Genomic DNA, 25,009 nt, shown 5'->3' with positions numbered 1-25,009 from the left:
TTTTTCTCATGTTCCTGGCAGCTCGCAGTTCCTTTTCTTAATTGAAACACCAAGGAACCAAACTATCCCTCCTAAGGACTGAGATTCCTACCTAAAAGCAATGGGTTTTTAAGACGGAGGAGAATCAATTGAGAATCTGATGAAAGCTCTCGTCCTGAAATGCACCCTCAAAATGCACACATACAGCAAAATTATGTGTGTATTGAGGGCTCGGGCTCAAGCCCTCAAGCGCTGAAGTCCATCCAAATATAAGCTATGGGTCCCGGGTTAAGAACCCTGAAGGGTTTTTCTCCCCAAGATTTTACTTCCCAGTGAAGACAGGACTCAGGAATTGAAGGATGCCGAAGGCTCGGACACAACGCATTATTTTGGTGGTGGAGGAGAGAAGGGTGGGAGGAATGCCAGCACCAATATTTCGAACAGAAGAGGCACCTCGGGGAAAATGCCCAAGACCAGGGGCGTCACGACCCAAAGCCACCTCCTAGGCCACGCCTCAGCGTTGCCTGGCAACAGAGCTGCGCCCAGCGCAGTGCTTCCAAGGCGCTTGTTCTCCCCGCTCCCTTCCTGCGGGCGGTGGGAACCGCCAGGACCGCGGTGGGTTCCCTTACCGCTTTGAAGGGACGTCGGAGCCAGAAGTCCCGGCCCGAAGTTGGACGACGCCTGAGCGTGAGAGGCGAGACGGAACACCATGCAGGTGGGAATAGCGGACTCCGGTGACCTTGGGGCACCCTAAAGGCTTCCCCAGCGGTATTCCTACAGGAGTTAGGTTCTACCATTTGTTCTCAGTAAGAGCTAAATTTTGTGTCTGTCTCTGTAAGGATGGAGGAGAAATGCAAATGAGTTCTAGGAGAACGCCGTTTTTTTTGAAATTTGAGAGACTTAAGGTTTGTCGCTGAAGGAAACCTTTCACACCTAAATTCTGGAAATCTTACTGCCGCACTATTTATGACTTGAGATCCCATCCGTTTTAACCCAAGTGTAATTCAATTTAAGTATCCTGCCCCATGACATTTAAAAAAGGTCAGAGAGGAGGCCCTAATAGTCGCATTTGTCTTGAGAAAGACGAGGTATCCCTGGAGTTTCTCCTATATGATTACGAAAACTCTATTAGTTCATAGTTCAGTCGCTCAGTCGTGTCCCACTCTTTGCGACCCCATGAATCACAGCACGCCAGGCCTCACTGTCCATCACCAACTCCCAGAGTTCACTCAGACTCATGTCCATCGAGTCCATGATGCCATCCAGCCATCTCATCCTCTGTCGTCCCCTTCTCCTCCTGCCCCCAATCCCTCCCAGCATCAGAGTCTTTTCCAATGAGTCAACTCTTCGCATGAGGTGGCCAAAGTACTGGAGCTTCAGCTTTAGCACCATTCCTTCCAAAGAAATCCCAGGGTTGATCTCCTTCAGAATGGACTGGTTAGTTCTCCTTGCAGTCCAAGGGACTCTCAAGAGTCTTCTCCAACACCACAGTTCAAAAGCATCAGTTCTTCGGCGCTCAGCCTTCTTCACAGTCCAACTCTCACATCCATACATGACCACTGGAAAAACCATAGCCTTGACTAGACAGACCTCAGTCGGCAAAGTAATGTCTCTGCTTTTGAATATGCTATTTAGGCTGGTTATAACTTTTCTTCCAGAGAGTAAGCGTCTTTTATTTTCATGGCTGCAGTCACCATCTGCAGTGATTTTGGAGCCCCCCAAAATAAAGTCTGACACTGTTTCCACTATTGCCCCATCTATTTCCCATGGAGTGATGGGACCAGATGCCATGATCTTCATTTTCTGAATATTGAGCTTTAAGCCAACTTCTTCACTCTCCTCTTTCACTTTCATCAAGAGGCTTTTTAGCTCCTCTTCACTTTCTGCCATAAGGGTGGTGTCATCTGCATATCTGAGGTGATTGATATTTCTCCCGGCAATCTTGATTCCAGCTTGTGTTTCTTCCAGTCCAGCGTTTCTCATGATGTACTCTGCATAGAAGTTAAATAAGCAGGGTGACAGTATACAGCCTTGACGTACTCCTTTTGCTATTTGGAACCAGTCTGTTGTTCCATGTCCAGTTCTAACTGTTGCTTCCTGACCTGCATACAGATTTCCCAAGAGGCAGGTTAGGTGGTCTGGTATTCCCATCTCTTTCAGAATTTTCCATAGTTTCTTGTGACCCACACAGTCAAAGGCTTTGGCATAGTCAATAAAGCAGAAATAGATGTTTTTCTGGAACTCTCTTGCTTTTTCCATGATCCAGCAGATGTTAGCAATTTGATCTCTGGTTCCTCTGCCTTTTCTAAAACCAACTTGAACATCAGGGAGTTCACAGTTCGCATATTGCTGAAGTCTGGCTTGGAGAATTTTGAGCATTACTTTACTAGGATGTGAGATGAGTGCAATTGTGTGGTAATTTGAACATTCTTTGGCATTGCCTTTCTTTGGGATTGGAATGAAAACTGACCTTTTCCAGTCCTGTGGCCACTGCTGAGTTTTCCAAATTTGCTGGCATATTGAGTGCAGCACTTTCACAGCATCATCTTTCAGGATTTGAAACAGCTCAACTGGAATTCCTTCACCTCCACTAGCTTTGTTCATAGTGATGCTTTCTAAGGCCCTCTTGACTTCACATTCCAAGATGTCTGGTTCTAGATTAGTGATCACATCATCATGACTATCTGGGTCGTGAAGATCTTTTTTGTACAGTTCTTCTGTGTATTCTTGCCTCCTCTTCTTAATATCTTCTGCTTCTGTTAGGTCCATACCATTTCTGTCCTTTATCAAGCCTATCTTTGCATGAAATGTTCACTTGGTATCTCTAATTTTCTTGAAGAGATCTCTAGTCTTTCCCATTCTGTTCTTTTCCTCTATTTCTTTGCATTGATCACTGAAGAAGGCTTTCTTATCTCTTCTTGCTGTTCTTTGGAACTCTGCATTCGGATGCTTATATCTTTCCTTTTCTCCTTGGCTTTTCGCCTCTCTTCTTTTCACAGCTATTTGTAAGGCCTCCCCAGACAGCCATTTGCTTTTTTGCATTTCTTTTCCATGGGGATGGTCTTGATACTTGTCTCCTGTACAATGTCATGAACCTCAGTCCATAGTTCATCAGGCACTCTATCTATCAGATCTAGGCCCTTAAATCTATTTTTCACTTCCACTGTATAATCATAAGGGATTTGATTTAGGTAATACCTGAATGGTCTAGCAGTTTTCCCTACTTTCTTCAATTTAAGTCTGAATTTGGTAATAAGGAGTTCATGATCTGAGCCATAGTCAGCTCCTGGTCTTGTTTTTGTTGACTGTATAGAGCTTCTCCATCTTTGGCTGCAAAGAATACAATCAATCTGATTTCGGTGTTGACCATCTGGTGATGTCCATGTGTAGAGTCTTCCCCTGTGTTGTTGGAAGAGGGTGTTTGCTATGACCAGTGCATTTTCTTGGGAAAACTCTTATTAGTCTTTGCCCTGCTTCATTCCGCATTCCAAGGCCAAATTTGCCTGTTACTCCAGGTGTTTCCTGACTTCCTACTTTTGCATTCCAGTCCCCTATAATGAAAAGGACATCTTTTTGGGTGTTAGTTCTAAAAGGTCTTGTGGGTCTTCATAAAACCATTCAACTTCAGTTTCTTCAGCGTTACTGGTTGGGGCATTGACTTGGATTACTGTGATATTGAATGGTTTGCCTTGGAGACGAACAGAGATAATTCTGTCGTTTTTGAGATTGCATCCAGGTACTGCATTCAGACTCTTTTGTTGACCATGATGGCTACTCCATTTCTTCTGAGGGATTCCTGCCTGCAGTAGTAGATATAATGGTCATCTGAGTTAAATTCACCCATTCCAGTCCATTTTAGTTCACTGATTCCTAGAATGTCGACATACACCCTTGCCATCTCTTGTTTGACCACTTCCAATTTGCCTTGATTCATGGACCTGACATTCCAGGTTCCTATGCAATATTGCTCTTTACAGCATCAGACCTTGCTTCTATCACCAATCACATCCACAACTGGGTATTGTTTTTGCTTTGGCTCCATCCCTTCATTCTTTCTGGAATTATTTCTCCACTGAAAACTCTATTAGACGTCCCTTAATTCCTAAGAGGGCTTCCCTGGTGACCCATCGGTGAAGAACCCGCCTGCAAATGCAGGAGACACGGTTGGATACCTGGGTCCGGAAGAGCCACTGGAGAAGGAAATGGCAACCCACTCCAGTATTCTTGCCTGAGGAATCTCATGGATAGAGGAGTCTGGAGGGCTATAGTCCTTGGCATTGCAAAAGAGTCCCAAACGACTTAGCGACTGAACAATTCATAAAAAGGCTGCTCCTCTATCTAAAGCTACATTATTAACAAGAAGCCTGTGCTTTTATTTCCTTTTTTAAAATCAGAGTAAAATTACCATTTTCCAACTTAGCAAATATCTTCTTTGCACCAGCTCCCCCCAGTTAAAACCTTTAGGATTTTTCTGGTTTTACATATTTAATTTTGGTAATTGTGTATGCTATGTCATTTATTAGGATGTTTTGAACACAAATTAACATATAATTTTAATGGATGCTCTTTTTGGATTAATAACAGATTCCTGGAAGGTACATTTTATTCACTATGGAAAAACATTGCACATTTGTCCTGATTTGCATCTACTCTTCAAGAAATGGGCTGAAATATAATTGAGTAAAGGCAACAGCACATTAATCTTTGTTTATTTATTCATTGATTTATTCAACAGCCAGTTATTTAGTGTTCGTGTGTGGCTCTAAAAAGAGGTTACTATGGGGAAATAAGAGTCAGATATACCTATGTCATGATAAATACCATAATACTTTTGTAATGTGGATTGTGGTGCCTATTTCTATTTTGTTTATTATGATTTCATAGATGATTTCTTAAAGGCAAGGGAAGATCAGAATATAGAGCATTTACTATTAAATCCATTTGCAACTAATTCCCATATTAGTTAAGGAGAACAGTCAGAGGTATGAATAAAACCATAAGTATGGGGACTTCCCAAGGTAGCTCAGTGGTAAAGAAACCACCTGCCAATGTAGGATATGCAGGTTTGATCCTTGGGTTGGGAACATAACCTGGAGAAGAAAATGGAAACCTGCTCCAGTATTCTTGTGTGGAAAACCCCATAAACAGAGGAGCCTGGCAGGCTAGTCCATGGGGTGGCAAAAGAGTTGGATACGACTTAGCAGCTAAACAACAACATTGTGATATCATGAATATCAAGAAAGTGTTTTAACAAGAAAGGAATGACAGCCTTTCCCAAATTCTCTTTAAGAGATCAAATATAATGAATATCCACTGAAAATGACAGCATGGAGCTCATAGGTGACTTTAGAATGGTTTTGAAAGGAGTATTGGTGGTAGAAGCCAAATTTGGACTAGGATGTAGAGTAAATGGGAGATGGAAGTGATTATAGAATATACAGGCAACTATCTTAAGTTTGAGTAGGGAGGAAAAAAAAGAGAGATAGGGTGGTAGGGTGTGTGAAGTGCAGGGAGGGTTTTTTTTTTTTTTTTAAAGATGAATGCTGGATTTTCTGATAATAATGAGCTTGGTTATTTGGACCAACTCCTCTGTTGAATATAAGTAAAACTACCTCTGATTCTTAAAAGCATCAGAGGTAACATGATAGAAAACGATGAGATCAAAATCAAAGGGAAAGTAGAAAAACAGGTGAATGGATTTCTAGAGCTTTAAAGCTGCTTTTACCCCCAAGGGCATCTTAACAATCTGCAGTTTGGTTTTGGGTATAGTCACAGGGTGAGAAGGAACCCAAGAGTTTGACCTGTGAAAGCATGGGCAACTAATAGGAATATTAACCAGAGATAAACTCATGTCTAGGGGAATTCAAAGAACATTGTCTTGATACTTAGTGGAGCAGGGGATAAAAAGAAAAGCAATAAAACCTATTCCCAAGAAGTTGTGGCTCAGGACAGCTCTCACATAGATTGCAGCCTAAAGTATATTGTCTGGGTGATCCAAAAAACTTCAAACTGTGAATTTATTATAAATTAGTAATATACTGTATTGCTTGTACATGCCTCGAAGAAACAGCAAATCCTCTGTGGATAAAGACATCTTTATCTTAGAATTCCTGCCTGTAAGTTCTCAAGGATATCAAGTAGAAGTCAGCCAAAGTAACCATGCACACAAGGGAACAGGGTACTATGAACATAAACCAACAAAAATAGAGTTGCAAAGACTTCAGTTATCTGAATGATCAGAAACAGGTTATGAAACAACTATGCTTATTATGTTTAAAAAGCAGAAGACAAAATTAAAATTTTCTTCAGAGAGTTCAGTTCAGTTCAGTTCAGTCACTCAGTTGTGTCCGACTCTTTGCAACCCCATGAATCACAGCACACCAGGCCTCCCTGTCCATCACCAACTCCTGGAGTTCACTCAGACTCATGTCCATCGAGTCAGTGATGCCATCCTGCCAACTCGTCCTCTGTTGTCCCCTTCTCCTCCTGCCCCCAAATCCCTCCCAGCATCAGAGTCTTTTCCAATGAGTCAACTTTTCTCATGAGGTGGCCAAAGTACTGAAGTTTCAGCTTCAGCATCATTCCCTCCAAAGGAATCCCAGGGCTAATCTCCTTCAGAATGGACTGGTGGAAACTATAAAAAGTGACATTCAAATTTGATGACATTTTTATACACTACAGTGAATGCTGTAATATCAAAGGAAATTAAGAAAATAATTCCATGTATAATTACATCAAAAAGAATAAAATAGGAATAAACTGCAAACTACAAAACGTTGCTTCCTTTGTCAAAGATCAGGTGTCCATATGTGTGTGGATTTATCTCTGGGCTTTCTATTTTGTTCCATTGATCTATATTTCTGTCTTTGTGCCAGTACCATACTGTCTTGATGACTGTGGCTTCGTAGTAGAGCCTGAAGTCAGGCAAGTTGATTCCTCCAGTTCCATTCTTCTTTCTCAAGATTGCTTTGGCTATTCGAGGTTTTTTGTATTTCCATACAAATCTTAAAATTATTTGTTCTAGTTCTGTGAAAAATACCGCTGGTAGCTTGATAGGGATTGCATTGAATCTATAGATTGCTTTGGGTAGTATACTCATTTTCACTATATTGATTCTTCCAATCCATGATCACGGTATATTTCTCCATCTATTAGTGTCCTCTTTGATTTCTTTCATCAGTGTTTTATAGTTTTCTATATATAGGTCTTTAGTTTCTTTAGGTAGATATATTCCTAAGTATTTTATTCTTTTCATTGCAATGGTGAATGGAATTGTTTCCTTAATTTCTTTTTCTACTTTCTCATTATTAGTGTATAGGAATGCAAGGGATTTCTGAGTGTTGATTTTCTATCCTGCAACTTTACTATATTCATAGATTAGCTCTAGTAATTTTCTGGTGGAGTCTTTAGGGTTTTCTATGTAGAGGATCATGTCATCTGCAAACAGTGAGAGTTTTACTTCTTTTCCTTTTATTTCTTTTTCTGCTCTGATTGCTGTGGCCAAAACTTCCAGAACTATGTTGAATAGTAGCGGTGAATCAGAATGGCTGCAAACCAAAAGTCTACAAGCAATAAATGCTGGAGAGGGTGTGGAGAAAAGGGAACCCTCTTACACTGTTGGTGGGAATGCAAACTAGTACAGCCACTATGGAGAACAGTGTGGAGATTCCTTTAAAAATTGCAAATAGAACTGCCTTATGACCCAGCAATCCCACTGCTGGGCATACGCACCGAGGAAACCAGAATTGAAAGAGACACATGTACCCCAATGTTCATCACAGCACTGTTTATAATAGCCAGGACATGGAAACAACCTAGATGTCCATCAGCAGATGAATGGATAAGAAAGCTGTGGTACATATACACAATGGAGTATTACTCAGCTATTAAAAAGAATACATTTGAATCAGCTCTAATGAGATGGATGAAACTAGAGCCGATTATACAGAGTGAAGTAAGCCAGAAAGAAAAATACCAATACAGCATACTAACACATATATATGGAATTTAGAAAGATGGTAATGATGACCCTGTATGCAAGATAGCAAAAGAGACACAAATGTGTAGAGCAGACTTTTGGACTCAGAGGGAGAGGGAGAGGGTGGGATGATTTGGGAGAATGGCATTGAAACATGTATACTATCATGTAAGAAACGAATCGCCAGTCTATGTTCGATGCAGGATACAGGATGCTTGGGGCTGGTGCACGGGTATGATCCAGAGGGATGATATGGGGTGGGAGGTGGGAGGGGGGTTCATGTTTGGGAGCTCATGTACACCCGTGGCGGATTCATGTCAATGTATGCCATAACCAATACAGTATTGTAAAGTAAAATAAAGTAAAAATTAAAATTAAAAAAAAAAAAGAAAGAAAGAAAAAAAAAAAACATTGCTGATAGTATTGGTGTCCTTATAAGATGTGGAAGAGACACTAAAGCACGTTCTCTCTCTCTGCACACACACAGCAGGAAGGTTGTGTGAGTACACAACAAGAAGGCAGCATCCTGCAAGCCAGAAGAGTTCTCGCCAGTACCAACCCTGCTGGCACCTTGATTTTAGACTTCCAACCTCCAGAACTGTGAGAAAATAAATGTCTATTTAAATCACCTGGCCTGTGATATGTTATGGCTCCCACGCAGACTAACACAGGCTGCTTTTGTGAAAAACAAAACAAAACAAAACAAAACAAAAACAAAAAAACAAACAAACATGATTTCCCCCAGAGTAAGTGATAAGAGAGACTAAGGAAAAAGCAGCAGCAATGCCTTTTGTGACTTAGTCTCAGAATTCAAATAGTATTGCTTCCATCATATTTTCAGTTTATTAGAAATAAAACCACAGGTTCAGCCTATACTCAATGGAAGTGGGATTAAGTTTCACTTCTCAAAAAAGGAGTATGAAAGAATTTGTGAACATACTTTAAAACCACAATAGATTAAAAAGATTAGATATAGATGAGGGCATTTTATAGTCATATGGCATGGAATGGCAGAAAACAACCATCTTAATAGGGGTTTTGGAGAGCAAAGTTATGGGTTGGTAGAGTAGTGGGAGAATTATGTGGAAGTCTCAGAAAGAAAAGTAGCACAGAAGGGATAATCTTTAAATTCGATGTATAAGATTCACACAAATCCTTAGTTGTCAGCTAAACTCCATATATAGGTACAAGACCACAAGTTGCCTGGCAGAAAGCAGCCACTAGAAGATGAAAAGAACTGAGCTGCTCTGAGGTTTTGGGTGCTGCCCACTTCAGTTGAAAGAGATTGATGTTTCAGTCCAGCCAAGTTAACTGCCTGCAAGTATGAAAATCAACATACTTCAGAGGAACATAAAAAATCATGAATTTCTATGATGCATCATCTACAATATCTAATATACAATAAAAATTAGACAAGAAAAAAAGAAAAAAATGAAAAGCCATATTCAAAATTAAAGCAACCAATGGAAGCAGATCCTTAGACTATCCAGAGGTTAATATTAGCGAACAAAGAATTTAAAGCAGCTATTATAAATATATTCAAGGATGTAAAGGAAATTTAGTTAACAGATGGAGAATCTTAACAAAGAAATAGAAACAGTAATAAAACAATCAAATGGAAATTCTTGAACTGAAAAGATCAACGACTTGAAATAAAAACTAACTGAGTGGGCTTAATGGCAAATTGGAGGCGGCAGAAGACTCAGGGAACTTGGATTTATCAATATGGAGTGTCTAGTTTTAAGAACAGAAAGAAAAATACTAAAAGTGAGTAGAGATTCAGTGAACTGAAGGGATATTGTTAAATGGATTAACATACATCTAACTAGAATACATAGTTAATGTATATACATGTAGCATACTGTAAGGAATTGTAGAAGGCAGAGGAAGATAGGGTGGAGAGGTTGGAAAAAAATTAAGGAAATGATGGATAAAACTGTCCAAAATTTGAGGGAAGGCATAAGCTAAAAATCTAAGAATTCAGGAGACTCCAAATAAGATAAAAATAAAACTGCACCAAGCACACATAGACACCCTTCTGAAATCAAAAGATAAAATCTTGAAAACATCCAGAGAAAAGACATAATATTAAGATGTGTACATTATGTATGTATAGGAGAACAGTAATATCATTATTAGCTGACTTCTCGTCAGAAACATCAGAGACCAGAAGGCCTTTCAAATGCTTTAAATGCTGGAGGGAAAGCTTCCAAGCCAAATTGTACATCCAGCTAAACTATCTGTCAAAACAAAGGGAAAAAATAAATATTTTCAGAAATATGAAAACAGAGTATTCATTTCCAGCAGAGCTACACTGTAATAAATACTACAGGAAGTTTCTTTAGACTGAAAGAAAATTATATTAGGTGAAAAACTGTATCTAAAATGGAGTGAAAAGTACCCTAGATGGTAAATATATAGATAAACACTAAAAACTGAATATAATTTTTCTTAATTTTCTTAAAAGACATTATAATTGTTTAAGGCAGAAATTGTAACATTGATTAAAGTCATTCAAATATGTTGTAGATGTTAATATATATAACAGCAATAAAGCAAAGGATAGGATAGTGGAAAATGGAACTATACTAAGCAAGATTCCCTTATTTTATATAAAATAGTCCAATATTAACTGTAATAAGTTAAAGATAGGATTACAATTTCTAGAACAATTATTAAAACAATAATGAAAAGATGTATACCTAAAAAGCTAGTTGCAAAAAATTAAATTCTAAAAAATATTTAATTAACCTAAAGAAGGCAGGAAAGGAACAGAAGAACAAAAAGCAAACAATTCTAATTGAAAACAGGAAAACAGTGGCCCAACATCTAACATTAACATTTATTATATTAAATGAAGGAAGCAAGTAGAGATTATCAAAATAGCTGAAAAAGCAATATATAACAACATACTGCTAAGAGAGACCACTTTAAATACAAAGAAACAGATGGATTGAAATAAAAGGATTGAAAAAGGCATGTTATTTAAACAGTACTTAGTCTTAAGGTATATAAACTATGTTAGTAACAAACAAAGTAGACATCAACATGATGATTATTGTTGTTCAGTTGTTCACTCCTATCTGACTCTTTGCAACCCCATGGACTGCAGCAAGTTACATTTCCCTGTCCATCACTATCTCCCAGAGCTTGCTCAGAACACATGTCCATTGAGTGGAAGATGCCATCCAAGCATCTCATCCTCTGCTGTCCCCTTCTTCTCCTGCCCTCACTCTTTCCCAGCATCAGGATATTTTTCAGAGTCAGCTCTTTGCATCAGGTGGCCAAAGTATTGGAGCTTCAGCTTCAGTATCAGCCCTTCTAATGAATATTCAGAGCTGATTTCCTTTAGGATTGACTGATTTGATCTTGCAGTTCAAGGGACTCTCAAAAGTCTTCTCCAGTGCCACAGTTTGAAAGCATCAATTTTCAGCACTCAGCGTTCTTTATGGTCCAGCTCTCATGTCCATACAATTCAGTTCAGTTTAGTCGCTTAGTCGTGTCTAACTCTTTGTGACCCCATGGACTGCATGCAGCATGCCAGGTCTTCCTGTCCATCACCAACTCCCAGAGTTTACTCAAACTTATGCCCATTGAGTTGGTGATGCCATCCAACCATCTCATCCTCTGTCGTCCCCTTCTCCTCCCACCTTCAATCTTTCCCAGCATCAGGATCTTTTCAATAGATTCAGCTCTTCACATCAGGTGGCCAAAGTATTGGAGTTTCAGCTACAACATCAGCCCTTCCAATGAATATTCAGGACTGATTTTGTTTAGGATGGACTGGTTGGATCTCCTTGCAGTCCAAAGGACTCTTAGGAGTCTTCTCCAACACCACGGTTCAAAAGCATCAATTCTTCAGCACTCAGCTTTCTTTATAGTCCAACTCACATCCATACATGACTACTGGAAAAACCATAGCCTTGACTAGACGGGCCTTTGTTGGCAAAGTAATGTCTCTGCTTTTGAATATGCTATCTAAGTTGGTCATAACTTTCCTTCCAAGGAGTAAGTGTCTTTTAATTTCATGGCTGCACTCACCATCTGCAGTGATTTTGGAGCCCCCAAAATAAAATCAGCCACTGTTTCCAGTGTTTCCCCATCTGTTTGCCATGAACTGATGGAACCGCATGCCATGATCTTCGTTTTCTGAATGTCGAGCTTTAAGCCAACTTTTTCACTCTCCTCTTTCACTTTTATCAAGAGGCTCTTTAGTTCTTCTTCACTTTCTGCCATAAGGGTGGTGTCATCTGCATATCTGAGGTTATTGATTTTTCTCCTGGCAATCTTGATTCCAGCCCTTGCTTCATCTAGCTCAACATTTTGCATGGTGTACTCTGCATGGAAGTTAAATAAGCAGGGTGACAATATATAGCCTTGACATAATCCTTTCCCATTTCAGAACCATTCCTTGTTCCATGTCCCGTTGTGTTCCTTGTTGACCTGCATACAGGTTTCTCAGGAGGCAGGTAAGGTGGTCTGGTATTCCCATCCCTTGAAGAATTTTCCATTTTGTTGTGAGCCACACAGTCAAAAGCTGTAGCCTAATCAATAAAGCAGAAGTAGATGTTTTTCTATAATTCTCTTGCTTTTTCTGTGATCCAGTAGATGTTGGCAATTTGATCTCTGGTTCCTTTGCCTTTTCTAAATCCAGCCTGGACATCTGGAAATTCTTGGTTTAAATACTGTTGAAGCCTAGCTTGAAAGATTTTGACCATTACTTGCTAACATGTGAAATGAGTTCAATTGTACGTAGTTTGAACATTCTCTGGCATTGCCCTTCTTTGGGATTGGAATGAAAACTGACCTTTTAAACTCCTGTGGCCATTAGTGAGTTTTCCAACTTAGCTGGCATATTGAGTGCAGCACTTTAACAGCATCATCTTTTAGGATTGCTACTAGAAATAAAAAGGAAAATTTTATTTATTTATTTATTTATTTTAATTTTTACTTTATTTTGCTTTACAGTACTGTATTGGTTTTGCCATACATTGACATGAATCAGCCACGGGTGTACATGAGTTCCCAATCCTGAACCCCACCTCCCACCCCCCACCCCATACTAGAAATAAAAAGGAAAATTTTATAATGATAAGAAAAATTCACTAGGAAAATATCTTAAATACCACTGTGTATTTGCATAATAATCAAGCATCAAACATATGAAGCAAAAACTGACAGAGGGAGAGATAGACAAATCCACATTCATAATCAGAGATTTTAACATCCCTCCCCCTAGTAATTGACAGAACAACTAAAGAAAAAATCTCTAACAAAATAGAATATCTGAACAAATCTGTCGACACATATTGATTTGTAGAGAAGTAAACCCTGATCTGTGGCAGAATATACATTCCTTTCACACTAGGTACAACATTCACTAAGATATATAAATACCATATGCTGAGTCATGAAACAAATAAATGCATTTCAGAAAACTGAATGTTTTCCTCATCACAAAGAATGTTTCCTGACCAAGCAGAACTAAATTATAAATTATTAATAAAAGTATTACCTAGAAAAGTCCAAAGTATTTGAAAATTAAGTAGCATCCTTCCAAATTAAAATGTGAGGAAAAAAATCATAAGGTTGGGAATATGTTAACTGAATACCAATAAAAATACAGCATATAAAATTTTGTAGGATGCAGATAAAGAATTTGTTGTGGATGTGTCTGGTAGTGAAGGTAAAGTCTGATGCTGTGAAAAACAGTATTGCATAAGAACCTGGAATATTAGTTCCATGAATCAAGGTAAAGTGAATATGGTCAAGCAGGAGGTGGCAAGATGAACTAAAATGGATGGGAATGGATGAATTTAATTCAGATGACTGCTGTATCTACTACTGTGGGTGAGAATCCTTAGAAGAAATGGAATAGCCCTTATAATCAACAAAAGAGTCTGAAGTGTAGTACTTGGGTGCAACCTCAAAACTGACAGAATGATCTCAGTTCATTTCCAAGGCAAACCATACAGCATTACAGTAATCCAAGTCTATGTCCCAACCACTGATGCTGAAGAAGCTAAAGTTGACCGGTTCCATGAAGACTTATAAGACCTTGTAGAACTAACACCAAAAAAGATATCCTTTTCATCATAGCAGTTGGAATGCAAAAGCCAGGATGTCAAAGATACCCAGATTAACAGGCAAGTTTGGACTCGGAGTCCAGAATGAATCAGGGCAAACAAAAGAACACACTGGTCATAGCAAACACCGTTTTCCAACAACTCAAGACATGACTCAGTATTGGCCATCTGGATATCACCAGATGGTCAATACTGAAATTAGACTAATTACATTCTTTGCAGCCAAAGATGGAGAAGCTCTGTACAGTCAGCAAAAATAAGACCTTGAGCTGACTGTGGTTCGGATCATGAGCTCTTTATCACAACATTTAGTCTTAAATTGAAGAAAGTAGGGAAAACCACTAGGCCATTTCAGTTCAGTTCAGTTCAGTCGCTCAGTCATGTCTGACTCTTTGTGACCCCATGGGCTGCAGCACGCCAGGCTTCCTTGTCCATCACCAACTCCTGATGTTTACTCAAATTCATGTCCATTGAGTCAGTGATGTCATCCAACCATTTCATCCTCTGTCGCCCACTTTTCCTCTTGCCTTCAGTCTTTCGCAGCATCAGGGTCTTTTCAAGTGAGTCAGCTCTTCGCATCAGGTGGCCAAAGTATTGCAGTTTCAGATTCAGCATCAGTCCTTCCAACGAATATTCAGGACTGATTTCGTTTAGGATGGACTGTATGTAACTGCTTGCTGTCCAAGGGACTCTGAACAGTCTTCTCCAACACCACAGTTCAAAAGCATCAATTCTTTGGCACTCAGCTTTCTTTATAGCCCAACTCTCACATCCGTACATGACTACTGGAAAAACCATAGCCTTGACTAGGTGGACCTTTATTGGCAAAGTAATGTCTCTGCTTTTTATTTATTTTTATTTATTTTTACTTTATTTTACTTTAAAATACTGTATTGGTTTTTCCATACATCAACATGAATCTGCCACGGGTGTACATGAGTTCCCAATCTTGAACCGCCCTCCCACCTCCCTCCCATACCATCTTTCTGGGTCATCCCAGTGCACCAACCCCAAGCATCCTGTATCCTGCATCAAACCTAGACTGGTGATTCATTTCTTACATGATATTATACATGTTTCAATGCCATTCTCCCAAATCATCCCACCCTCTCCCTCTCCCACAGAGTCAAAAAGTCTGTTCTATACATCTGTGTCTCTCTTGCTGTCTCACATACAGGGTTATCATTACCATCTTTCTAAATTCCATATATATGTGTTAGTATGCTGTATTGGTATTTTTCTTCCTGGCTTACTTCACTTTGTATAATCAGCTCCAGTTTCATCCACCTCATTAGAACTGATTCAAATGTATTCTCTTTAATGGCTGAGTAATACTCCATTGTGTATATGTACCACAGCTTTCTTACCCATTCATCTGCTGATGGACATCTAGGTTGCTTCCATGTCCTGGCTATTATAAACAGTGCTGCAATGAACATTGGGGTACATGTGTCTCTTTCAATTCTGGTTTCCTCGGTGTGTATGCCCAGCAGTGGGATTGCTGGGTCATAAGGTAGTTCTATTTCCAGTTTTTTAAGGAATCTCCACACTGTTCTCCATAGTGGCTGTACTAGTTTGCATTCCCACTAACAGTGTAAGAGGGTTTCCTTTTCTCCACACCCTCTCCAGCATTTATTGCTTGTAGACTTTTGGATTGCAGCCATTCTGACTGGTGTGAAATGGTACCTCATTGTGGTTTTGATTTGCGTTTCTCTGATAATGAGTGATGTTGAGCATCTTTTCATGTGTTTGTTAGCCATCTGTATGTCTTCTTTGGAGAAATGTCTATTTGGTCCTTTGGCCCATTTTTTGATTGGGTCGTTTATTTTTCTGGAATTAAGCTGCATGAGTTGCTTGTATATTTTTGAGATTAGTTGTTTGTCGGTTGCTATTATTTTCTCCCATTCAGAAGGCTGTCTTTTCACCTTGCTTATAGTTTCTTTTGTTATGCAGAAGCTTTTAATTTTAATTAGATCCCATTTGTTTATTTTTGCTTTTATTTCCAGTATTCTGGCAGGTGGGTCATAGAGGATCCTGCTGTGATTTATGTCAGAGAGTGTTTTGCCTATGTTCTCCTCTACGAGTTTTATAGTTTCTGGTCTTATGTTTAGATCTTTCATCCATTTTGAGTTTATTTTTGTGTATGGTGTTAGAAAGTGTTCTAATTTCATTCCTTTATAAGTGGTTGACCAGTTTTCCCAGCACCACTTGTTAAAGAGATTGTCTTTACTCCATTGTATATTCTTGCCTCTGTTGTCAAAGATAAGGTATCCATAGGTGTGTGGATTTATCTCTGGGCTTTCTATTTTGTTCCATTGATCTATATTTCTGTCTTTGTGCCAGTACCGTACTGGCTTGATGACTGTGGCTTTGTAGTATACCCTGAAGTCAGGCAGGTTGATTCCTCCAGTTCCATTCTTCTTTCTCAAGATTGCTTTGGCTATTCGAGGTTTTTTTGTATTTCCATACAAATTGTGAAATTATTTGTTCTAGCTCGGTGAAAAATACCACTGGTAGCTTGATAGGGATTGCATTGAATCTGTAGATTGCTTTGGGTAGTATACTCATTTTCACTATATTGATTCTTCCAATCCATGATCACGGTATATTTCTCCATCTATTAGTGTCCTCTTTGATTTCTTTCATCAGTGCTTTATAGTTTTCTATATATAGGTCTTTAGTTTCTTTAGGTAGATATATTCCTAAGTATTTTATTCTTTTCATTGCAATGGTGAATGGAATTGTTTCCTTAATTTCTTTTTCTACTTTCTCATTATTAGTGTATAGGAATGCAAGGGATTTCTGAGTGTTGATTTTCTATCCTGCAACTTTACTATATTCATAGATTAGCTCTAGTAATTTTCTGGTGGAGTCTTTAGGGTTTTCTATGTAGAGGATCATGTCATCTGCAAACAGTGAGAGTTTTACTTCTTCTTTTCCAATTTGGATTTCTTTTATTTCTTTTTCTGCTCTGATTGCTGTGGCCAAAACTTCCAGAACTATGTTGAATAGTAGCAGTGAAAGTGGGCACCCTTGTCTTGTTCCTGACTTTAGGGGGAATGCTTTCAATTTTTCACCATTGAGGATAATGTTTGCTGTGGGTTTGTCATATATAGCTTTTTTTGTGTTGAGGTATGTTCCTCCTATTCCTGCTTTCTGGAGAGTTTTTATCATAAATGGATGTTGAATTCTGTCAAAGGCTTTCTCTGCATCTATTGAGATAATCATACGGCTTTTCTTTTTCAATTTGTTAATGTGGTGAATTACATTGATTGATTTGCGGATATTGAAGAATCCTTGCATCTCTGGGATAAAGCCCACTTGGTCATGGTGTATGATCTTTTTAATGTATTGTTGGAGTCACTCTGCTTTTTAATATGCTATCTAGGTTGGTCATAACTTTTCTTCCAAGGAGTAAGTGACTTTTAATTTGGCTGCAATCACCATCTGCAGTGATTTTGGAGCCCAAATCAAATTCCTTATGAACATACAGTGGAGGTGTAATCTGATCTACAAATAGTTTCAAGGGATTAGACCTGGTAGACAGAGTGTCTGAACAACTATGGATGAAGGTTTGTAACATTGTACAGGAGACAGTGACCAAAACCATTGCAAAGGAAAAGAAATGCAAGAAGGCAAATTTGTTGCCTGAGGAGGCCTAACCAATAGCTGAGAAATGAAGAGAAGTGAAAGGCAAGGGAGAAAGGGAAAGATATAACCAACTAAATGCACAATTCCAGAGAATAACAAGGAGAGATAAGAAGCCCTTCTTAAATGAATAATGCAAAGAAATAGAGTAAAACAATAGAAAGGGAAAGGCTAGAGATCTTTTCAAGAAAATTGGAGATATCAAGGTAACATTTCATGCAAGGATGGGCACGATAAAGGACAGAAAAGGTACAGACCTAACAGAAATGGAAGAGACTAAAAAGAGGTGACAGGAATATACAGAAGAACTATACAAGAAAGGTCTCAATGACACAGATAACCATGATGGTATGATCACTCACCTAGAGCTGGACATCCTAGAGGGTGAAGTCAAGTGGGCCTTAGGAAGCATTATTACAAACAAAGCTAGCAGAGGTGATGGAATTCCAGCTCAGCTATTTAAACTCCTAAAAGATGATGCTGTCAAAGTGCTGGACTCAATATGTCAGCAAATTTGGAAAATTCAGCAATGGCCACAGGATTAGAAAAGACCAGTTTTCATTCCAATCCCAAAGAAGGGAAGTGCTAAAGAGTGTTCCAACTACTGTAAAATTGCACTGGTTTACATGCTAGTAAGGTTATGCTCAAAATCCTTTGAACTAGGTTTTAGTAATACATGAACCAGGAGCTTCCAGATGTACAAGCTGGATTTAGAAAAGACAGAGGAACCAGTGATCAAATTGCCAGCATTAATTGGATCTTGAAGAAAGCAAAGGAATTTCAGAAAAACATCTGCTTCTGCTTCACTGACTATGCTAAAGCCTTTGTATATATGGATCACAACAAACTGTGGGAAATCTTTTAAAGTATTGTAGTAGCAAACCATACCTTTCTCCTGAGAAACCTGTATTTGGGTCAAGAAGTAGCAGTTAGAACTAGACATGGAACAACTGACTGGTTCCAAGTTGGGAAAGGAGTATGTCAAGGCTGTACATGGTCACCCTGCTTATTTAACTTAAATGCAAAGTACCTTATGAGAAATGCTGGCCTGGATGAATCATAAGCTGGAATTAAGATTGCTGGGAGAAGTGTCAACAGCCTCAGATATGCAGATGTACCACTCTAATGGCAGAAAGTAAAGTGGAACTAAAGAGCCTCTTGATGAAGGTGAAAGAGGAGAGTGAATAAGTTTGCTTAAAACTCAACATTCAAAAATTAAGATCATGACATTGGGTCCCATCACTTCGTGGCAAATAGATGGGGGAATAAATGGAAACGGTGACAGACTTTATTTTCTTGGGCTCAAAAATCACTGCAGATGGTGATTGCAACCATGATGTGAATTGGTTTTGCCTATTATAGTCTTCAAATTATTTTCTGTGACTTTCAAGTTTCTTCATTAATAGTGTATATATATATATATATATTTTAAATTAAACATCTCAGTATAACATTGAGGGTACAGGATGTATTCTTTTTTTTTAATCAATATATGTAGTTGCATTAGTACTGGGAAATCTAGTCTTTAAAACTAATTATCTAGTTTATCTGTAGAGTTCATGAATAATTGCATGGTTAGAAATGCTGCATATCAATTTTACAATATTGAAATGTACAACTGTTCTAATAGGTTTAAAATTTTTTTTATATAGGATCCAAATGAAGATACAGAATGGAATGATATTTTAAGAGATTTTGGCATTCTTCCTCCAAAAGAAGAGCCAAAAGATGAAATTGAAGAAATGGTTTTACGTTTACAGAAAGAAGCAATGGGTATAGTTGTGCATTTGGTGGTCTGGGTAAAGGGAATAATACCGTTATGATAGTGATCATGTATTTTGTGAATTTAGAGGGAGATAGGATGTTAGAAATAATTTAATAGAAATCCCATTCATACTATTGAAATTAGGATGCTGACACCTAAAATTCCTAATTCATGTATTGAAAGTTACATCCTAATATTAGAGCTGAAATGCCCTAGTATTCAACCTAATGAGTTTTTTTTTTTTCTGTTACATTTCTCTGCCTTGTGATTACCTTCTATTTTTGTCATTCTGTATACATGTATTACTTGCCAATATTTCCAGGTACTTGGGGAACTCTACATTTATGAGGTCTAGTTGATTTTCACATCTATTTTTAAATATAACTTGCTGCTGCTGCTGCTGCTGCTGCTGCTGCTGCTAAGTCGCTTCAGTCGTGTCCGACTCTGATAGTTCTGTAAACTCTGAGGGAGTAATAATATTCCAAACAAACTTGAAAGAGTCAACCACAATATAGCTTTATATGATGAAGAAACTTTAATATCAACATTAAAGATATTCTTGATTTCCATTTATCTATTATTTTTCTAGACATGTAATTATCAAGTAAAATTGGATTTTAAATAACTCATTTATCTACAACTTCTTATTGTGTTTCAGTTAAACCATATGAAAAGATGACTCTTGCAGAATTGAAGGAAACGGAAGATGAATTTGATGATGAAGATATGAGAGCTATTGAAATATATAGGTACAGTGATTCATTTGGATAATTTATGAGCTTTTGAATGAAGTATTGATGAAACTAAGGACAAATTCCTATTTTTGTGTAGAGACTATATTTTAAAAAGAACAAACCTAATTTTTAAGTTACATTTAAAAACTAACTCACTTTACATAAGATGGATTTTCCCCCTGATCTTTTTTACCTTTGCTTAAATAAAAAACTGTTCAATAGTACTCAGCAGAACTTCGTCAAGTTACATATGAATAAAGTGGAAAATGTCACTAGAAGGCTAATAAAAAGAGGACCATGATTTTCCTTATAGTATGATGTCTGTTAAGGGTTTCTATCATTTAATGAATAATTAATTGCTAGTCATAAATTCTTTCAGAAGTTAGAACAAGTGCATAGATTTCCTAACTTTTCCTGGTACCAAAACCAGACAGAGAAATTGCAAAAACAGAATGCTACAGAAAAACATCTCTTATGAATGTAGGTATGAAAAATTTTTATCAAAATATTAGCAAATTAAGTCCAATAATTTAAAAGAAGAATAATGCATTCTGATCTAATGGGGTTGATTCCAGGAATCCAAGGTTGTTTTAATACACACAAAAAATCAGTGCATTGGTTTGGAAGCAGCAATACTCTGGTAGCAATGAACATACGTAAAAATTCAGCTCTTGATTCATAATACTACTCTTCAATAAAAGGAATCAGTGTTTCTTAGAGAACTGCTTTAGTCAACAGTGTGAGTTGAGAAAGAGCAGCATGAGTCTGGGGCATTATCAGAAAGTTAAGGAAGTGCTGAAAATTTTAAGGCACAAGAGCCAAACTGAAAGATTTTATAATTGCCAGAGTTGAAACAAGTTGAAAAACTAAATTATTATAATATTGAATTATAAAATAAGTAATAAAATGATTATCCTTAAGTGTATAGTAATACAGATAAGTAAGTGAATACATGAACAAATTCAACAAAGTAACACTTCTTCATCACTGAAGAATTCCAGTGAATAAGTGTAGATGAAATGAAGAAAAGGGAAATGTCACCATCAGAACATCACAGTAATCTACTGATAGTTGCTAAAATGAGTGGGTGAAAGTTTAAATAGAAACAGGATTTTTGCGTAATCTCAAAGTATTGCCCCAAATATTTAATAGTTATAAAGGAGGAAAAAGTTAAGTTTACAGTGTAGAATATTGGCAGACCCCATCTTAGCAACGTGACCAGGATTAACATCACCAATAATGCACAATAATATGATGTGCTAAGGAGGACACGTCAGCTCTATCACAGATGCACAATCAGTGGTATTCTCAATAATGCATTGCATCAATCTGATCATAAGAATATATCAGAGAAACCCAAATTTGAGAGACTTTTCAAAAACAACTGGTCAGTTTGACACCAGGAAAGATGGCAGAGTAAAAAGCTCCAGAAATCCATCTCTCTATCCAGGCAACGATTGTACTAGCAGAAACTGCAGTGAAGACTTTGGAACTCTAGAGTCTATTTTGAATACTTGAAATTTCCAGCATAAAGCTTGGCTGGTAAATTACAATTAGTATTGGTTGATTTCAGTCCTCAGTGTAGTAACAGCTACCCATCCCTCATTTCCACAGCCCCATGGGAGACAGCTGTTTCAGCAGCAGCCTATGTTTCTGGCACAGCTTGCTGGAGCCAAGGTAGGCATTAAGGACTTTGTCCTCAAATATCAGGGTTCTGTGTTCTGATTGCAGATTGCTGCTTCTAAAAGCAGAGGTACAGACACAGAGATTGGCAGCCATTGTGTCAACCCTCCTGGCTCAAGTGGCTTCCATGGTATTTTAAGGAGCCACATCTGTTTTTTTTGGTTTTGAGGGTTTAAAAAAAAAAAAAATTCAAAAGCATCCATATATATGGGGGAATTTAGAAAGCCTTGGAAAAGTGGAAGTCGTAGGAAAGACCTGAGATATATGCTTTTACCTCAGGCTAAATCCTGTCATAGACACACCCGATGTGAAAACAAAAAACATGAGTGAGAAGAAGAATCTGATTTCTAGGGTTATCAGTTACATGAAGCATTCAGTTTTCAAAAAAAAAAAAATCACAAGGCATAAAAAGAAACAGGAAAGTATGGTCCTTTCAAAAGAACAAAATAAATCAATGCAAGATGTATCTGAAGATGCCAAAGTGTCAGATTTACTAGACAAAGATTTTTAAGACACCTTAGTTAAAGATGTTCAAAGAGCTAAAGAAAGACATAGGTGAAAACAGGAAAACATCATATGAACAAAATGAGAATAGCAATAAAGAGAAATTATAAAAAGAAACCAAAAAGACATTTTGAAACTAAAAAGTACAATATTGAAATATACACTAAGGTGCTTCAAAAGCATATTTGAACAAGCATAAGACAGAAAATTTGACAATGGACAATTGGAAGTTTGAGTCTGAGGAACAGGAAGAAAAAAGAATAAAGAAAAGCAAATGAGCCTAATTGGCTTTGTTTGTGGTACACTGTTAGGTAAACTAGCGTGTGTAGTATGAGAATCCAGGCAGTACATTTGTCATACATGGAGCAGAAAACATACCTGTAGAAATACTAGCTGGAAACGTCTCAAATTTGAGAAAAGGCATAAATCTACAGATTTATGGTGCTCAGAGGACTCCAGTTAGTATAAACTCAAAGGCCCACACAAAGACACATCTCTTAGAAAGACTATCAATCAGCCAGTTTCTCATCAGAAATCTTAGAGGATGCAAGAAAAAAAAAAGAAAAACACCTCATCAACCAAGAAGTCTATATTTGGCTAAACTATGCTACAGGGATATCAATAACCTCAGATATGCAGATGACACCACCCTTATGGCAGAAAGTGAAGAGGAGCTAAAAGCCTCTTGATGAAAGTGAAAGAGGAGAGTGAAAAAGTTGGCTTAAAGTTCAACATTCAGAAAACGAAGATCATGACATCCGGTCCCATCACTTCATGGGAAGTAGACGGGGAAACAGTGGAAACAGTGTCAGACTTTATGTTTTTGGGCTCCAGAATCACTGCAGATGGTGACTGCAGCCATGAAATTAAAAGATGCTTGCTCCTTGGAAGAAAAGTTATGACCAACCTAAATAGCATATTCAAAAGCAGAGACATAACTTTGCCAACAAAGGTCCGTCTAGTCAAGACTATGGTTTTTCCAGTGGTCATGTATGGATGTGAGAGTTGGACTGTGAAGAAGGCTGAGCACTAAAGAATTGATGCTTTTGAACTGTGATGTTGGAGAAGACTCTTGAGAGTCCCTTGGACTGCGAGGAGATCCAACCAGTCCATTCTGAAGGAGATCAGTCCTGGGTGTTCTTTGGAAGGAATAATGCTAAAGCTGGAACTTCAGTACTTTGGCCACTTCATGGGAAGAGTTGACTCATTGGAAAAGACTCTGATGCTGGGAGGGATTGGGGGCAGGAGGAGAAGGGGACGACCAAGGATGAGATGGCTGGATGGCATCACTGGCTTGATGGACGTGAATCTGAGTGAACTCCGGGAGTTGGTGATGGACAGGGAGGCCTGGCGTGCTGCGATTCATGGGGTTGCAAAGAGTTGGACACGACTGAGCAACTGAACTGAACTGATGCTACAGGGATGAAGGAGAAATTAAGAACATTTCTAGATGAAATATAAGTGAGCTTGTTACTAGTAGAAGTGCCCTAAAAATTAGCTAAAGGGGTCCTTTGGGATGAAATTAAAGGGCACTAGACAGTAACTTAAAACCATAGGAAGAATAAACAAATATAGGTAAAGGTAATTATATGGGTAAATATAAAAGCCAATATTACTATACTTTTGGCTTTTAACTCCCTTTTTTCTATATTGTTTATAAAACAATAATTATAAATCAATGTTAGTGGACATACAGTATATAACAACATTTCAGTTCAGTCACTCAATTTTGTCCAACTCTTTGCAACCCCATAGACTGCAGCACACCAGGCCTCGCTGTCCATCACCAACTCCTGGAGCTTGCTCAAAGTTATGTCCATCAAGTTGGTGATGCCACCCAACCAACTCATCCTCTGTCATTCCCTTCTCCTCCTGCCTTCAGTCTTTCCCAGCATCAGGGTCTTCTCCAATGAGTCAGTTCTTCGCATCACATGGCCAAAGTATTGGCGTTTCAGCTTCAGCATTAGTCCCTCCAATGAATATTCAGGACTGATTTCCTTTAGGATTGATTAGTTTGATCTCCTTGCAGTCCAAGGGACTCTGAACAGTCTTCTCCAACACCACAGTTCAAAAGCATCAATTCTTCAGTGCTCAGCCTTCTTTATGGTCCAGCTCTCACATCCATACATGACTACTGGAAAAACCAAAGCTTTGACTAGACAGACCTTTGTCAGCAGAGTAATGTTTCTGCTTTTTAATATGCTATCTAGGTTGGTCATAGCTTTTCTTCCAAGGAGCAAGCGTTTTTTTTATTTCATGGCTGCATGCACCATCTGTATTGATTTTGCAGCCCCCAAAAATAGTCTGTCACTGTTTCCATTGTTTCATCTATTTGCCATGAAGTAATGGGACTGGCTGCTATGATCTTAGTTTTTTGAATGTTGAGGTTGGTTTTTTTTTTTTTTTTGAATGTTGAGTTTTAAGCCAGCTTTTTCACTCTTCTCTTTCACCTTCATCAAGAGGCTTTTCAGTTCCTCTTCTCTTTCTGCCTTAAGGGTGGTGTCATCTGCATATCTGAGGTTATTGATATTTCTCCTGGCAGTCTTGATTCTGGCTTGTGCTTCATCTAGCCCGGGATTTCACATGATGCACTCTGCCTATAAGTTAAATAAGCAGAGTGACAGTATACAGC

The 25,009-nt window shown here is 38.3% G+C and overlaps 1 protein-coding gene across 1 annotated transcript in view; it reads left to right on the top strand.

Moving 5' to 3' along the window:
* The first annotated feature begins 5,306 nt into the window (after nt 1–5,306).
* The window catches only part of PDCL2 (phosducin like 2), a 36,600-nt gene continuing 16,897 nt past the window's right edge, over nt 5,307–25,009 (top strand). Inside the window, exons 1-3 of the mRNA XM_027970742.1 lie at nt 5,307–5,384; nt 19,344–19,464; nt 20,115–20,205. Of these exons, the coding sequence (XP_027826543.1) occupies nt 5,307–5,384; nt 19,344–19,464; nt 20,115–20,205 (290 nt within the window). The remainder of the gene's footprint in view (nt 5,385–19,343; nt 19,465–20,114; nt 20,206–25,009) is intronic.

This window comes from Ovis aries, chromosome 6 (assembly GCF_016772045.2).
Source record: "Ovis aries strain OAR_USU_Benz2616 breed Rambouillet chromosome 6, ARS-UI_Ramb_v3.0, whole genome shotgun sequence".
In the NCBI taxonomy this organism is placed as follows: Eukaryota; Metazoa; Chordata; class Mammalia; order Artiodactyla; family Bovidae; genus Ovis; species Ovis aries.
The sequence above is the reverse complement of the archived record's forward strand: the minus strand, read 5'-3'. Positions and strand labels throughout refer to the sequence as shown.